This window comes from Mustelus asterias, chromosome 7 (genome assembly GCF_964213995.1).
Source record: "Mustelus asterias chromosome 7, sMusAst1.hap1.1, whole genome shotgun sequence".
Taxonomy (NCBI): Eukaryota; Metazoa; Chordata; class Chondrichthyes; order Carcharhiniformes; family Triakidae; genus Mustelus; species Mustelus asterias.
In genome coordinates, this window is record NC_135807.1 from 93,952,967 (window position 1) to 93,968,765 (window position 15,799).

Genomic DNA, 15,799 nt, shown 5'->3' on the forward strand with positions numbered 1-15,799 from the left:
AGTGGGGTGAGAGTGAGAGTGCCAGCTGTGTGACTGTGCTGCCCTCTCTCTGCCCAATCCTGTGTAACAGAGTGGGGTGAGAGTGCCAGCTCTGTCACTGTGCTGCCCTCTCTCTGCCCAATCCTGTGTAACAGAGTGGGGTGAGAGTGCCAGCTGTGTGACTGTGCTGCCCTCTCTGCCCAATCCTGTGTAACAGAGTGGGGTGAGAGTGCCAGCTGTGTGACTGTGCTGCCCTCTCTGCCCAATCCTGTGTAACAGAGTGGGGTGAGAGTGAGAGTGCCAGCTGTGTGACTGTGCTGCCCTCTCTCTGCCCAATCCTGCGTAACAGAGTGGGGTGAGAGTGCCAGCTGTGTGACTGTGCTGCCCTCTCTGCCCAATCCTGTGTAACAGAGTGGGGTGAGAGTGAGAGTGCCAGCTGTGTGACTGTGCTGCCCTCTCTCTGCCCAATCCTGTGTAACAGAGTGGGGTGAGAGTGCCAGCTCTGTCACTGTGCTGCCCTCTCTCTGCCCAATCCTGTGTAACAGAGTGGGGTGAGAGTGCCAGCTGTGTGACTGTGCTGCCCTCTCTGCCCAATCCTGTGTAACAGAGTGGGGTGAGAGTGCCAGCTGTGTGACTGTGCTGCCCTCTCTGCCCAATCCTGTGTAACAGAGTGGGGTGAGAGTGCCAGCTGTGTGACTGTGCTGCCCTCTCTGCCCAATCCTGTGTAACAGAGTGGGGTGAGAGTGAGAGTGCCAGCTGTGTGACTGTGCTGCCCTCTCTCTGCCCAATCCTGCGTAACAGAGTGGGGTGAGAGTGCCAGCTGTGTGACTGTGCTACCCTCTCTGCCCAATCCTGTGTAACAGAGTGGGGTGAGAGTGAGAGTGCCAGCTGTGTGACTGTGCTGCCCTCTCTCTGCCCAATCCTGTGTAACAGAGTGGGGTGAGAGTGCCAGCTCTGTCACTGCGCTGCCCTCTCTCTCTGCCTCTCGCCGGCGCGCCTCTGCTGGTGACGTCAGGCGCAGGCAGCAGTTGGCCGGGGCTCGCGGTGGAGCCTGCGATCCGCCCGCTCTCCCAGCCCGGCCCCGCTCTCTCTCTGCACTCCGGGCCCGCCTGCTGGGGAAGCTGCTGCCGCCGCCCGCTCTTCACCCACAGAGATGTTCGCCTGCGTGCGCTTCCTGCAGGACCAAGTACATCACATCGTGCCCGTGTCCCACATTAAGAATTTCCACCCCACCTCCAAGTGCGACTTCAACAAGAAACAAGTTTACCGACTGATGCTGCCGGCGGCGGGACTGGGACCGGCTCCGGGATCAGGGCCCGGCCCGGGAGAGCCGGAAATAGGCGCCGCTATCAGGGGGGGCCACTGCCGGAAGGCCCAGATTCTCGCTCTGGGAGGTAGGTGCGAAGCCAGGCCGGAAAGCAGGAGGCGAGGCGGGGTGTGTGGTGTTCGCCCACCGCGGGGCTCTGACTTGTCCTCTCAGCTGGAGCAAAGGCCGCTGTTGGTTTGGAGTTTCCCTCCAGGAATAGGCACAATTGGTTAAAACACGTGGCCCTGCTCTCCCCCCTCCTCAGCCCCAGGCTGCTGGGGTGCGGCGAGAGAGGGGGGTCTCTCCCCCTGCCAGCCCTGGAGCATCTCAGTGTGTTTGTTCCGGACACCACTTCCTTCAGTGTCTTCCAACTCTTTTATCTCCCGCCCCTTTCTTTTATCATCTCTGTGCAGAGGAAGAGCTAAATTTGAGTTTCTATTATTTTCCCTTTTCAACACGTAATTACTACTTTCTGACACCGGGAGCCGCTACTATCTGTACACACACACAGTTTAAACAATTGCTGTTGCATTTTGAAGATTTGTATTGCAGTTAACGTGAACAGACCGTGCCACTTTTAAGTTAACATAATAGTAATGACTGAAGATATTGTAGCTTGACTAAGGTGTGTTAACTGGTGTGGAAAAACGTTTTTAAGAATCTTCCCAAATTTCTGAAGTGTGAGCGGGTTACTTCTTTGCAAACATCCAGCAAGTTGAATAAATGGCAAATTTAAATGTGATTCTAATCATAGAATCCCTACAGTGCAGAAGGAGGCCATTCGGCCTATTGAATCTGCACCGACCACACTCCCACCCAGGCCATGTTCCCATAACCTACGCATTTACCCCTGACACTAGGGTCAATTTAGCATGGCCAATCAACCTAACCCACACATCTTTGGAGTGTGGGTGGAAACCGGAGCACCCAGAGGAAACCCACATAGACACAGAGAGACCGTACAAACTCCACACAGACAGTGACCCAGGGCTGGAATTGAACTTGGTCTCTGGCGCTGTGAGGCAGCAGTGTTAACCACTGTGTTGCTCCTTAATAATTAGTAAGGTTTGCCCTCTTGTCCAGCATTACTCATTTTGATAACAGGTGAGGCATGCACATCTATCCTTGTTTAACAAAACACTGCAGATGCTAGAAATCTGAAAGAAACATACAAAATGTTATAATCATTCAGTAGGTCAGATAGCATTTGTGAAGAGTGAATCATATTTAAAGTATGGAAGCAGAAGACTTGGGTATGGTTCTTAATTTTTCGCACCTATCATAAGAGAGGTGGAAAATGCAAACATTGGAGAAGTGAAATATTAGATGTTATGAACATAGTGAAAGACTAAATATGAAGGGGTTTAGCATCTTTGAAAGTTAAATCACTAAGCCCATGCATTGTATTCCAGGCTATTGGGGAAGCAAGGGAAGAAATAGATGTTCTGACCATTGTTTTCCAATCCTCTCTGACTCCAGATTTGACTCTTGAAGACCACTGATATTATGTTGTCGTCTAAAAAGATAGACTGAGTAATTACAGACCAGCAAGCCAGCCTAACTTCATTGGTGCATAAATTATTGTCAAAGGTTCTGAGGGATATTATGAATTGCCATGTAGAAAAGTATGGATTAATCAAGGGCAATCAGCATAGATTTATTAAGTGGATGTCTTGTCTGACTAAAATAAAAACTTGAAATGCTGGAAAAACTTGGAGGTCTGGCAGCATCAATGGAGGGAGAAATAAGAAATATTTCCAATCTGTGGCTCTTCAGTATAATTCTTGTCTGACTAACTTGATTTAATTTTTTGATGATGTTGCAAGGGGAGTCAATAACTATAGTATTTTTATTGTAGTAATGGATTTAGGCAAGGCTTTTGACAACGTCCTACATGCGGACTGGTCAGTAAAGTGAAAGCTCGCGGGATCCAAGAGTAAAAGGGAAATTGGAACCAAAATTGGTTTGGTGACAGGAAGCAAAAGGTGATGGTTGACGGGTATTTTTGTGACTGGAATGCTGTTTCCTGTGGAGGTTCCATAGGGCTCAGAACTGGTTCCATTGCTTTTCATGATTCGAGTCAATGGTTTTGACTTCTTTGTCCATTTGCTTGGGGAAACAGTTATAGTTTATTGAGATTAACAATCCATTCAATGGCTTCAGCTGATGCAGTGTGAATGGTTGTGATTTATCTCTCAGCGCAAGTTCAGCATATGGGTGATTGTCTGACTCAGATAGGCACAATTGTAATTTGAGGTGTTCCTTGTCTTCTGCTAGTGGAGCAGTTGCCACATCTTTCCTGGCCCATTCTCAAGCTGCTGAGAGTTGTCTAGATTTTCTTCACTCTGGTCAGTTATCAGGTTGCGGTTGGTGATGTTTGCAATAACTGAGTATGGGGCTGCTGTCAGTTTGTAGTGTGTATACGTGGCTGGTGGGGTTGGGGGAGGGGGTGGAGGTTGGTGCTTTGATAATTGTCAGCTGCTGGTTTTCTTTGAGGAGGATGTTTTCACAGTGGACATCAAGAGGTTCAATGTGTGAGGCACAGTAAATGACTCAAACTGCATTAGTCCCAGAATCCCAAAAATAATCCTCCTGGCTTCCCAGAGGAGGATATCTACCATGTTTGTGTGGCGGCTTGTGAGCCAGGCTGTGCAACAGTGTTCTGCTGTTGAGAAGACCAAGGCGAGTGAATCAGTGCGTAGTGCATTGGCTCTGTTGCCAATGCTGGTATCTTTCAGTTTCTGTGTTCTATTCACTCTTGTCTTGACATTGGCTTCTGTGTTCTGGAGATATTGCTGGTTCCGATGTTCTGGAAGTATTGCTGGCAGGTCAATGTCTGGTTAAGAGTGATGCCAAGTGGTGGGTCAGTAGTTGGCCTGAGAAGTGGACATCAAGTTCTTCTCTGGCCTTTGAGTTGATCAGATGGAAGGTTCAAACAACAGGCTTAGCACTGTTTGGTCAAAGTAAGCTTCCAGAGAACATAGATCTTCAGGGAGCGTTTTCTCAATGTCCTGAAGTCATTTAGCCTGGAAAGCCAAGGTCAAGATGTCGGCATATGTGAAGAGCTGTGACTTGGGGAGGGAAGTTATTGTTATAAGTGCTAAAAATGGTTATGAGTGGGCAGCTGATTTGATTTCCAAGGTGCTCAAGAAACAGCTGATTGTTGATCATGGAGTTGATTACTTGTAGTTTTGTCACACAGGATGACAAGGGAAAGTTTCAGCAGCATGTCTGTGTGCCACACTGTGTCTTGGACACAGGATAAGTCAATGAAGGTGGTTCCAGTCTTCAAGTCTTTCTGGACACTGGCCCAACAAAATGTGTGATCAGTGTAAGGGCAGCTCAGAGCAGTTGCAACCTGCATAAAAAGCTATCTGTTTGGATGTGCTGGGTAGGAAGAGGAGGGAATTGCTGCTTCCAGGGGAAACTCAGTCTGTTTAGCAGGAGATGTTCCAGGACTTTGTATGTTATTAAGAGAAGGGTGATATGGCAGTAGCTATGCAGGTCGTTGTGTGTCTTTCCTGGCTTGGCAATGGCCACTATATTGGATTCATGCCAGATGTTTGGAATGATGACTGTGTGATGGATATCATTAAAATGGCTTTGCTAGCCATTTCTTTCCTGTGATTAAATGGTCTTCAGGAATTCGAGGTAAATCCCTTTGACTCCTGCTGCTTTGTCTGACTTTGTTATTGTCAGGACACTGTGTACTTTCTCTTATGTGTAAGAGCTTGAGAGGGCTCTCTGCTCTGGGGCAGGCTTGAGAGATTGTATGAAGACCGTTTTTACTCTCCACTTATCTTCCTGCCTTCAGTGCTTCAAATCAGTCTGCTCTGCTGCTTCCTGCCATCATACGAGGCATCATTCATTAAGGGAGAGTGCAGTTGCCACATAAGAGGTTTCTGATCGCGTCCAAGATATCCTGAAGTGGGAGGGAGAAGAGCCAGAGGTCGTGGTACATATTGGTACCAATGACATAGGTAGGAAAAGGGAAGAGGTCCTGAAAGGAGAATATAGGGAGTTGGGAAGGGAGTTGAGAAGAAGGACCGCAAAGGTAGTAATCTCAGGATTGCTGCCTGTGCCACGCGACAGTGAGAGTAGGAATGGAATGAGATGGAGGATAAATGCGTGGCTGAGGGATTGGAGCAGGGGGCAGGGATTCAGGTTTCTGGATCATTGGAACCTCTTTTGGGGCAGGTGTGACCTGTACAATAAGGACGGATTGCACTTGAATCCCAGGGGGACCAATATCCTGGTGGGGAGGTTTGCTAAGGCTACTGGGGAGAGTTTAAACTAGAATGGTTGGGGGGTGGGAATCAAATTGAAGTGACTGGGAAAGAGGAGGTTAGCTCACAAATAGAGAAAGCTTGTCGACAGTGTGAGAGGGAGGATAGGCAGGTGATAGAGAAGGGGAGCGCTCAGACCGAAGGTTTGAGATGTGTCTATTTTAACACAAGGAGTGTTGTGAACAAAGTGGATGAGCTTAGAGCGTGGATCACTACTTGGAAATATGATGTGGTGGCCATTACAGAGACTTGGATGACTCGGGGACAGGACTGGTTCCTTCAAGTGCCGGGTTTGAGATGTTTCAGAAGGGACAGGGAGGGAGGCAAAAGAGGTGGGGGAGTGGCACTGTTGATCAGAGATCGTATCACGGCTGCAGAAAAGATGGACACCATGGAGGGATTGTCTACGGAGTCTCTGTGGGTGGAGGTTAGGAACAGGAAGGGGTCAATAACTTTACTGGGTGTTTTCTATAGGCCGCCCAATAGTAACAGGGATGTTGAGGAGCAGATAGGGAAACAGATTCTGGAAAGGTGTAATAATAAGAGTTGTCGTGATGGGAGATTTTAACTTCTCAAATATTGATTGGAATCTCCCTAGAGTAAGGGGTGTAGATGGGGAGGAGCTTGGTAGGTGTGTTCAGGAGGGTTTCTTGAAACAGTGTGTTGATAAGCCTACAAGAGGAGAGGCTGTACTTGATTTGGTATTGGGAAATGAACCTGGGCAGGTGTCAGATCTCTCGGTGGGAGAGCAGTTTGGAGATAGTGATCATAATTCTATCTCCTTTACAATAGCATTGGAGAGAGATAGGATCAGACAAGTTAGAAAAGTGTTTAATTGGAGTCAGGGGAATTATGAGGCTATCAAGCAGGAAATTGGAGGCTTAAATTGGAAAGGTTTTCTCAGGGAAATGTACGGAAGAAATGTGGCAAATTTTCAGGGAATATTTGTCTGTAGTTCTGCATAGCAATGTTCCAATGAGACAGGGAAGTTATGGTAGGTTACAGGAACCGTGGTGTACAAAGGCTGTAATGAATCTAGTCAAGAAGAAAAGAAAATCTTACAAAAGGTTCAGGGAGCTAGGTAATGTTAGAGATCTTGAAGAGTATACGGCTAAAAGGAAGGATCTTAAGAAGGAAATTAGCAGAGCCAGAAGGGGTCATGAGAAGGCCTTGGCAGGCAGGATTAAGGAAAACCCCAAGGCATTCTACAAGTATGTGAAGAGCAAGAGGATAAGGCGTGAAAGAGCAGCACCTATCAAGTGTGACGGTAGGAAAGTTTATATGGAACCGGAAGAAATAGCAGAGGTACTTAATGAATACTTCAGTATTCACTATGGAAAAGGATCTTGGTGGTTGTAGTGCAGACTTGCAGCGGACTGAAAAGCTTGACCATGTAGATATTAAGAAAGAGGATGTGTTGGAGCTTTTGAAAAGCATCAAGTTAGATAAGTCACCGGGACCAGATGAGATGTACCCCAGGCTACTGTGGGAGGCGAGGGAGGAGATTGCTGAGCCTCTGGCGATGATCTTTGCATCAATGGAGACGGCAGAGGTTCCGGAGGATTGGAGGATAGCGGATGTTGTTCCTTTATTCAAGAAAGGGAGTAGAGATAGCCCTGGAAATTATAGACCAGTGAGTCTAACCTCAGTGGTTGGTAAGTTGATGGAGAGGATCCTGGGAGGCAGGATTTACGAACATTTGGAGAGGTATAATATGATTAAGAATAGCCAGCATGGCTTTGTCAAAGGCAGATCATGCCTTATGAGCCTGATTGAATTTTTTGAGGATGTGACTAAACACATTGATGAAGGAAGAGCAGTAGATGTATATCTGGACTTCAGCAAGGCATTTGAAAAGGTGCCCCATGCAAGGCTTATTGAGAAAGTGAGGGGGCATGGGATCTAAGGGGACATTGCTTTGTGGATCCAGAACTGGCTTGCCCACAGAAGGCAAAGAGTGGTTATAGATGGGTCATATTCTGCATGGAGGTCGGTCACCATTGGAGTGCCCCAGAGATCTGTTCTGGGACCGTTACTCTTTGTGATTTTTATAAATGACCTGGATGAGGAGGTGGAGGGATGGGTTGGTAAGTTTGCTGATGACACAAAGGTTGGAGGTGTTGTGGATAGTGTGGAGGGATGTCAGAAGTTGCAGCGAGACATTGATAGGATGCAAGACTGGGCGGAGAAGTGGCAGATGGAGTTCAACCCAGATAAGTGTGAGGTGGTTCATTTTGGCAGGTCAAATAGGATGGCGGAATATAATATTAATGGTAGGACTCTTGGCAGAGTGGAAGATCAGAAGGATCTTGGGGTCTGATTTCATAGGACGCTCAAAGCAGCTGTGCAGGTTGAGGCTGTGGTTAAGAAGGCGTATGGTGTACTGGCCTTCATCAATCGAGGAATTGAGTTTAGGAGTTGTGAGATAATGTTGCAACTATATAAGCCCCTGGTCAGACCACACTTGGAGTACTGTGCTCAGTTCTGGTCGCCTCATTACAGGAAGGATGTGGAAGCCATAGGAAGGCTGCAGAGGAGATTTACAAGGATGTTGCCTGGGTTGGGGAGCATGCCTTATGAGGATAGGTTGCGTGAGTTCGGCCTTTTCTCCTTGGAGAGACGAAGGATGAGGGGTGGCCTGATAGAAGTGTATAAGATGTTGAGAGGTATTGATCGAGTGGATAGTCAGAGGCTTTTTCCCAGGGCTGAAATGGTTGCCACAAGAGGACACAGGTTTAAGGTGCTAAGGGAGTAGGTACAGAGGAGATGTCAGGGGTAAGTTTTTCACTCAGAGGGTGGTGGGTGCGTGGAATGGGCTGTCAGCAACCGTGGTGGAGGCGGATTTGATAGGGTCTTTTAAGAGACTTTTAGATAAGTACATGGAACTTAGTAAGATAGAGGGTTATAGGTAAGCCTCGTAATCGCTAAGGTAGGGACATGTTCGGCACAACTTTGCGGGCTGAAGGGCCTGTATTGTGCTGTAGTTTTTCTATGTTTCTATAAGAGGTCTCCATTTTCCTGTATTGTTCCAGGAACTGTTCACTTTCTGGGGTTCTGTTCCAGATGAAAGTTTTTCTGAAGCCCCAGTAAACAAATTTGATGGCTGCCAGTTTGAGGAGTCCGATAAAGTGGTTGCAATTTTGGGGAAGGGTTGAATCTGAATAATGGTGGTTTCTAAGTAACTGCTGAAAGCATCCCAGTTGCCCTTTTGCAGATTCCAGGCTGGTTTTGGTTTTCAGTTTATAGTTGGGAGGTTGAGGTTGATGAGAGTGAGGGTTGGGTGATGTTGTTTTTTATTCCAATTCAGTCAAATCAAGTCTAATTCAGAGTCTCAACAAGATGAGACATTCCCAATCCAAGCTGACAAGACAGGGCTCTCACCTCCTGTCTTGGGCTTGATCTACATGATCTAAGCTGATTGGGGAAGGCATTGCACCTCCTCCAAGGCTTGATCTCATTTGCATCTTAGCCAAAAGGCTGAGATGCTGCTTTTAAAAATTGCTTCAAATGAAGCTAAAATGCAACCTAATGACTTCAACCAAGCACAGCATGTTGATACTACACTTGGTCTTAGCCAAAAGGCCGAGAGAGTGGGGGAAAGTTTGGGAGCACCTCAGTGTCGGTCGCTGTTGTTGTGAGTCATGAAGCAAAGATCAGGTGATCCAGCTGGTGGAATAGTGTGTCAGGCTGCTTTGCATCATACACAAGTTTTAGGTCATAAACAGAGGCCCAATCTGACCATTCTGCCATCCCAGTGTTGTTGTTGTTCAGGTCCTCCCACTTGTGATTTTGGCTGTTGAAATAGCCAATGTGGATGGCTATGTGTGCTGCAGGCTGCATTACAATATTGGGCCACAGGTCATATAGTGACTTGTAGACATTTATAGACATGGGGATGGTGTAGGGGTCATCTGATTTTAGGTCTTCTGTGTCTTTGGTAAGAATTTCCTTGATCAACCTGGCTAAGCTGTAGATCTTGTTACCCTTGCTTGCAGTAAGTTGATACCTGGGAATGTGGGCGCAACAGCTTGAGTGGCCCACAAGATGGGTTTCTTGCAGAGTAACGGCAACTCTCTTGTCAGAGAGTTCTTTTATGAGTAGCTCATGTTTTGTCCAGGATAGGCCTTCGACATTGAGCTCATTGTTGTCATTGTGGCCCCTATTTCTCGGCTTTGTTTTCTCAGAGAGAATGCTTTTTCCAGTGTGTATTTACTGTTTGGATTAGGAATTTGGTGGCCAGGGTTCAATCACCTTCTTGACAGTATTAGTTTGTAAATTTTCAGCTTAGAAAATCTACTTTAACATGATGACAACGTGAAGGTTTCTGCCCCCTCCTGCAGGGGGCATGATTAAGACATTTGTAAATAATACAGAAAATGATAGTGAGGGAGAAAGCTGCAGACTGGAGAAAGGTATCAGTGGGCTGGTCGGTCAGGCAGAAAAGTGGCAAATGGAATTTAATCCGATAAAGTATGGACTATGTCATTGGGGAGTGCAGACAAGGAAAGTACACCAATGGTATGATACTGAGAAATGTTAAGAAACAGAGATATCTTAGATTGCATGTTTACAGTTCCCTGAAGGTAGTAGGACCCGGTAGATATGATTGTTGTGAAGGCACATGGGACACCTTTATTAGCTGAGGCCTACATTATTAAAGTAGTGAGCTTATGTCAGAACTCTGTAAAATACTAATGATGTCACAGCTATTCATACAGAGGATGAGATTACACTTGAACAGGTGGAGATGAAATTTCTGAGAGTGTTAGTAGTAGGAATGGTGAATCTTTGCTCTGACGTAAGACTGGGGTTGTTTACTTTGGAACTGAGGAGAAATTTATTTGGGGGTGTAAAAGTATGAGATGTTTAGATTGAGTGGATGAGAACTGATTTCCCTTAGTACAGTTAGCTCAGTAATCAGCTGGCCTGTCTTTAAAGTAATTACAGTAAGAAGTCTCACAACACCAGGTTAAAGTCCAACAGGTTTATTTGGTAGCAAATACCATAAGCTTTCGGAGCACAGCTCCTTCATCAGATGGAGTGGATATCTGTTCTCAAACAGTGTTTAAAGTAATTGACAGAAGAGGAGAGCTGAGGAGAAATGTTTTTCATTGTGGGGTTGGGGGGGGGGGGTTGATACTCACTACTTGTAAATATAGTAGGGGTAGAAACCATCATTGCAATATTGCAATACTTGGATTGCATTTTTGGTGCTTGAACCTACAGGGCTGTGGGATAAGAACTGAAAAATAAGATTAGGCTGAATTGTTCTCATGGCCAACACATACACAATGGGCCGAATTGCCTCTTTCTGTACTTTTCTATGTCTCTCTTTTGATGTTGAATGTTTCAGGTCGATGAACATTTATCAGAACTCAAAGAATTTAAAGATGCCTCATTTTAAACACAGTAAGAAGTCTCACAACAGGTTAAATTCCAACAGGTTTATTTGGTATCACAAGCTTTCGGAGCGCTGTTTGAAGGAGCGGCGGTCTGAAAGCTTGTGATACCAAATAAACCTGTTGGACTTTAACCTGGTGTTGTGAGATTTTTTACTGTGCCAATCCCAATTCAACGCCGGTATCTCCACATCATATTTTAAACAAGCACAAAGCAGGGGAATGGGGAGAGGAGGAAAGAATAAAATGGAAGGTCAGTGATAAAGTGGTTAAAAACAAAGGAGAGATTAAATGGCATAAAAGATGATGTTGCAAGACAAAAAGCAGTGGATAGGACAATTCCAGAGCAGGTGGAAACAGCAATAGCAGAATCATTATCAGCAACAGCTGTCTGGAAAAAAAAGAACAGTTGCTATTAGGTGAAATTGTTGAACTTGAGTCCAAGAGGCTGTAATGCTGTTCTTCAAGCTTATGTTAAACTTCATTGAAACCTTATAGGAGCGTGAGGTCAGTGTGGGGTGAGACACAGAATTAAAATGGCAGGTGACCAGAAAGTTACAGGTTCTCCTTGCAGGCTGAACAAAGTTATACTGCAAAGTCACTGTCAGAAAACCTGCAATATTACATTCTCAGAACTAACCCTAACATTCTCTTTAAACCTACAGACAAGGGTGGCGCTGGTGTTGTTTGCCCAGTTGACCTCTACCTTCCAGAGACTGAACGATGAGAACTCTTATTACGCATCCTCCTACAACCTTCTAGAATGTGACCCTCCACTGAACGTCAGTCATTGTTTCCAAGAATCTAATTGACCTAATCTCTGGGGTTCTTTCCTTCACAGCTTCAAATCTCATAGGTCTCCAACCCCATGTAGCCTGCTTTTATTCACAAGAATCACAGATAGACTACCCTGGTAGACTCATCATTTCAGCCTATTCCTGCCTCACAGAACTGGTTTCTTCCAATCTCCCCCGTCCAGTCTTTTCTACCTATATCTGTAACATTTTGCGTTACCTCTGCCTATTTTTTAAAAAATCCCACTTTCCTGGGTCTAACTATCCCCTTGTGTCCCCTCTCTTTTACAGTTCATTGATGACTGTATCATCAAGAATTCACTTTGACCCTTCTCAGTGTTTTCATTTGATGCATTTCCAGCTCTTGCCTCAAACTGGAAAGTTTAATCAACTTTGCTTCCAACTTCTACCCTTCCCTAACTTCACGTGATCCCTCTCTGACTCTCCCCTTTTAATTTTTTTAGTCTCCACTTTTGGGAATGACTCATCCAGTATAATTCCTTTGACACTTGGCTCTTTTACTATGCTTTTTATCCACTGCCCCACCCTTTTGTGAATATTCTGTTCCATTCTCCTAGTTTCTCTGTCTCCATTGTATCTGTTCTGATAATGTCACCTTTCATACCATTCCTTCTAATTTGTTTTGCTTTTAACTTAACTAAGTATTCCCCTGCACTGACAGGACCCTTGACTGTGTCCATTCTATTTTCTTAATTTTTTCTTCTCGTCCCCTTCCTCTTCCACCCAGAACCACAATAGGATCTCCTTTTTCTCACCTTCCACCCAACCACTCTTCGAGTTGGACTGATCATCCTCCACTGTTTCAAACACCTCCAAAGTGATGCCACCATCAAATGCTACTTGCCCTTTTCAGCATTTCAAAAGGACTATTCCATCCTTGATACCTTGCTCCACTCTTGAATCACTCCTTCCCATGGCTTATTCTATGCAAACACAAATGAGGCAGCACCTGCCCTTTTATCTTTTCCTTTCTCGCTGTCCAGAGTCCTAAGCATCCTTTCATCTAAAACAGCAATTTACTTGTTCTATGAATTAAGTATTCTGTATTCACTACTCACAGTGTGGTCTCCTGTATACTGGGGAGACTGCGTACAAATGGGTGACCACTTTGCAAATCATCTTTGTTCCATCTGCAAGGTAACCTTAGAGTTTCTGGTTGCGTGTCATTTTGATTCTTAGCCCCATTCCAACTTTGACCTCTCTAATCTTAGCCTTCCAAACTGTTCTAATGATGTTTAACATAAGCTCAAGGAACAGCACTGCATCTCTTAAATTAATATTTACAGCCTTTTAGACTCAACATTTGATTTCAACAATTTCATATCAAAAATACTCCCATCTTTTCAGAGAGCAGTTGGTGGTAATAATCCTGAATGTCCATTTGACCTCCTTGCAACACATTTTTTTGTTTCTTAATTTGTCCCAGTGTTATCTCCTGTTGTCTTGTGCCATCGTCCGATTTTCCATTTAACCGCTCCTGCCTTCCACCCAATCACAGGGCTTCCCTTTTGTTTTTCCCTCCCCTCCCTCCATTACCTGCTTCTTTACTTAAAACCTGTTACAACTCTTAACAGTTCTCTAGTTCTGATGAGATGTCATCAACCCGAGAGATTAACTCTCTTTCTCTTTTTATTACCCCTGCTTAAAAATATGCTGACCCAATGTTGACTCAAAGCACTGTTATGATCTTGTTAGAGACCACTAACTTTTTAAAATGAAATCTGAACTCCCAGTTATTAAATAGAATAATTATTCCATAAGATTTCCTGTTTTAAACAAAATTTTTACTCTACGTGAGTTAAACTACAACTAACCTAACACTATATTTTATAAACATTTGTACTTCACGTCCAAACATTTCAGTTGACCACTCCATATTCTACTTTTATTTATTCCCCTATACTTATGGGATTTTGAGGGTTCCTTCATTTCTCTGGGCACCAAACCAAAGTGTGCCATTTCTGTGAATCAGGGATTCACTTTGATTCTTCTCAGTGTTCCCAATATTCGGAGGTATGAGATTTTTTTGGGGTCCTTTCACTAGAATCTGGCTAGGCCAACTTTCCTTCAACACCCCACAATTATTGACTCTCCAACTCAAACATGGGCCTCACTGCATTCTTGCTTAGTGACTCCGAAGCAGAAATGTCCTTGATTTCTGATAGCCCTCTGCTCCTGGCTCCACACTTTGCAGCTCCTGACAGACCCCCAAACCTCCCCTTGTTTTTGGGAAACCATATGAATAATTTAAACCTCTCGGGCAACTGTAGACATCCCATCTCCATCAAGAACCTCAGGTAATCCATTGTTTTGTTTGTAATACCTTCCACTGTGACCTTTAAGAAGTAAACATAGGCCAGCCTTTGATTTGTAACTATCTTTTGTCTGTTTGCCAGCTTTTCAAACCAGATGTTTTCATTTATCTTGCATTTAAAATGTTCAATTCCCAAACTAAAGATCAGACTCAAAACATGAATCATAAAATCAGCTATTTGTATCAATGTTCCATTGGGATAGTTCTTTTAAGGAACCTAAATGTTACCTTCAGATGACGTACAAAGGGGAAGAACTTTTTCAAACACAGCTAATTTTTATTTACTGACAGATCCAACAGTCTTCACTCTGGTTTGTACCCTGTCTCTAAATAGAACTCAATTACTTTAGTTGTGTAACAAATAACTAAAGTGAGGCATTTATGAATCCTTTGCTGTGGTCAGTTTGAAGATGTAGGTCTCAGACTTGTAAGCCAGGGACTGCTTGACTACACAATGAATTTGCATGACATTTTTCATTTGGCTATTAAACTGTTAGAACACCTGGCTGTTAATTCAACTGCAATTTCTTAAAAAATAGTCTCTTTGTCCATGAAGGAAATCATTGTCAAGACTAAGCTTTTTCTCACTTGACATCCATACTTGTGCACCTCCCCAAAAAAGTCATTGGGTACTATTCAGGAGAAGGAACATTGGCTAATTTTATCCTATTCCCAGTCTTGGGGAGCTCAGGCTCCAATACAGCTATAATTGAAATCAATAAATGTAGGACCAATTTACAATTGAGCTTAGAACCTGCTGGACTTGCTGGCCGTTTCATTGAATGGTGTCTTACTGTTGGGTCATTTGGAGGACCACATAGAATCATAGAATCCCTACAGTGCAGAAGGAGGCCATTTGGCCCATCGAGCCTGCACCGACAGCAATCTCACCCTATCCCCATAACCCCTTCTAGTTCCCCTGACACTAAGGGGCATTTTAGCATGGCCAATCAACCTAACCTGCATATCTTTGGACTGTGGGAGGAAACCGGAGCACCCGGAGGAAACCCACGCAGACACAGGGAGAACGTGCAAACTCCACACAGACAGTGACCTGAGGCCGGAATCGAACCCGGATCCCTGGCACTGTGAGGCAGCAGCGCCAACCACTGTGCCACCGTGCTGCCCCTGAAAAGACTTGTGATTTTCTAGTTTTATGCCTGAACTTTTAGATTGAAATATTTAGCAAAGACTTGATTTTCTTCCAACACCTTGCCTTTTATATCAATATATTTACATTTAGCTATGGTTAGGTTAAAACTGAAATGATTAAACATGCGTGGTAACTTAAAGATTAAGCATGGAAAATCAGAATGTGTCTCCTAATTAATCCCTCTGTGATCCATCAATGGCATATCTCTAATTTTGGTTGATGCTCTTTGTGCCTCAATTCCATCAACAGTCAGTAACTCTTACCAGTGCCTCATCTTTTGCATTATGAGATTACCTTCAACAATGAGAGCATGATTGGCATGACTCAACGTCCAGTATTATCCTTTCTTTTTAATTTAGTATACCACCAGAATTTGCTGGGGTTTTCTGTCCTGGCCAATTCCATTTCGTATTTCTGCTTGGTTCATCAAATTTCCCTGTTGACCACAGTTTGGTATTGTACAGCTTTCCTCTTCGAAGGATCGTCATTTCACCTGGAAGATTGTTTCACCTTCTTGCTGACTTTCTTTTTGAGAGAGCCTGTAATC

The 15,799-nt window shown here is 44.6% G+C and overlaps 1 protein-coding gene and 1 non-coding gene across 2 annotated transcripts in view; one reads left to right on the forward strand and one right to left on the reverse strand.

Moving 5' to 3' along the window:
• Nucleotides 1-783: 783 nt before the first annotated feature.
• Nucleotides 784-15,799, forward strand: part of LOC144495848 (BEN domain-containing protein 5-like) — a 43,322-nt gene continuing 28,306 nt past the window's right edge. Inside the window, exon 1 of the mRNA XM_078216484.1 lies at nucleotides 784-1,373. Within this exon, the coding sequence (XP_078072610.1) occupies nucleotides 1,133-1,373 (241 nt within the window). The 5' untranslated portion in view covers nucleotides 784-1,132. The remainder of the gene's footprint in view (nucleotides 1,374-15,799) is intronic.
• LOC144496190 (U2 spliceosomal RNA) lies at nucleotides 8,976-9,166 on the reverse strand. The gene has a single exon (XR_013498382.1). It is a non-coding gene; the product is annotated as a U2 spliceosomal RNA (small nuclear RNA).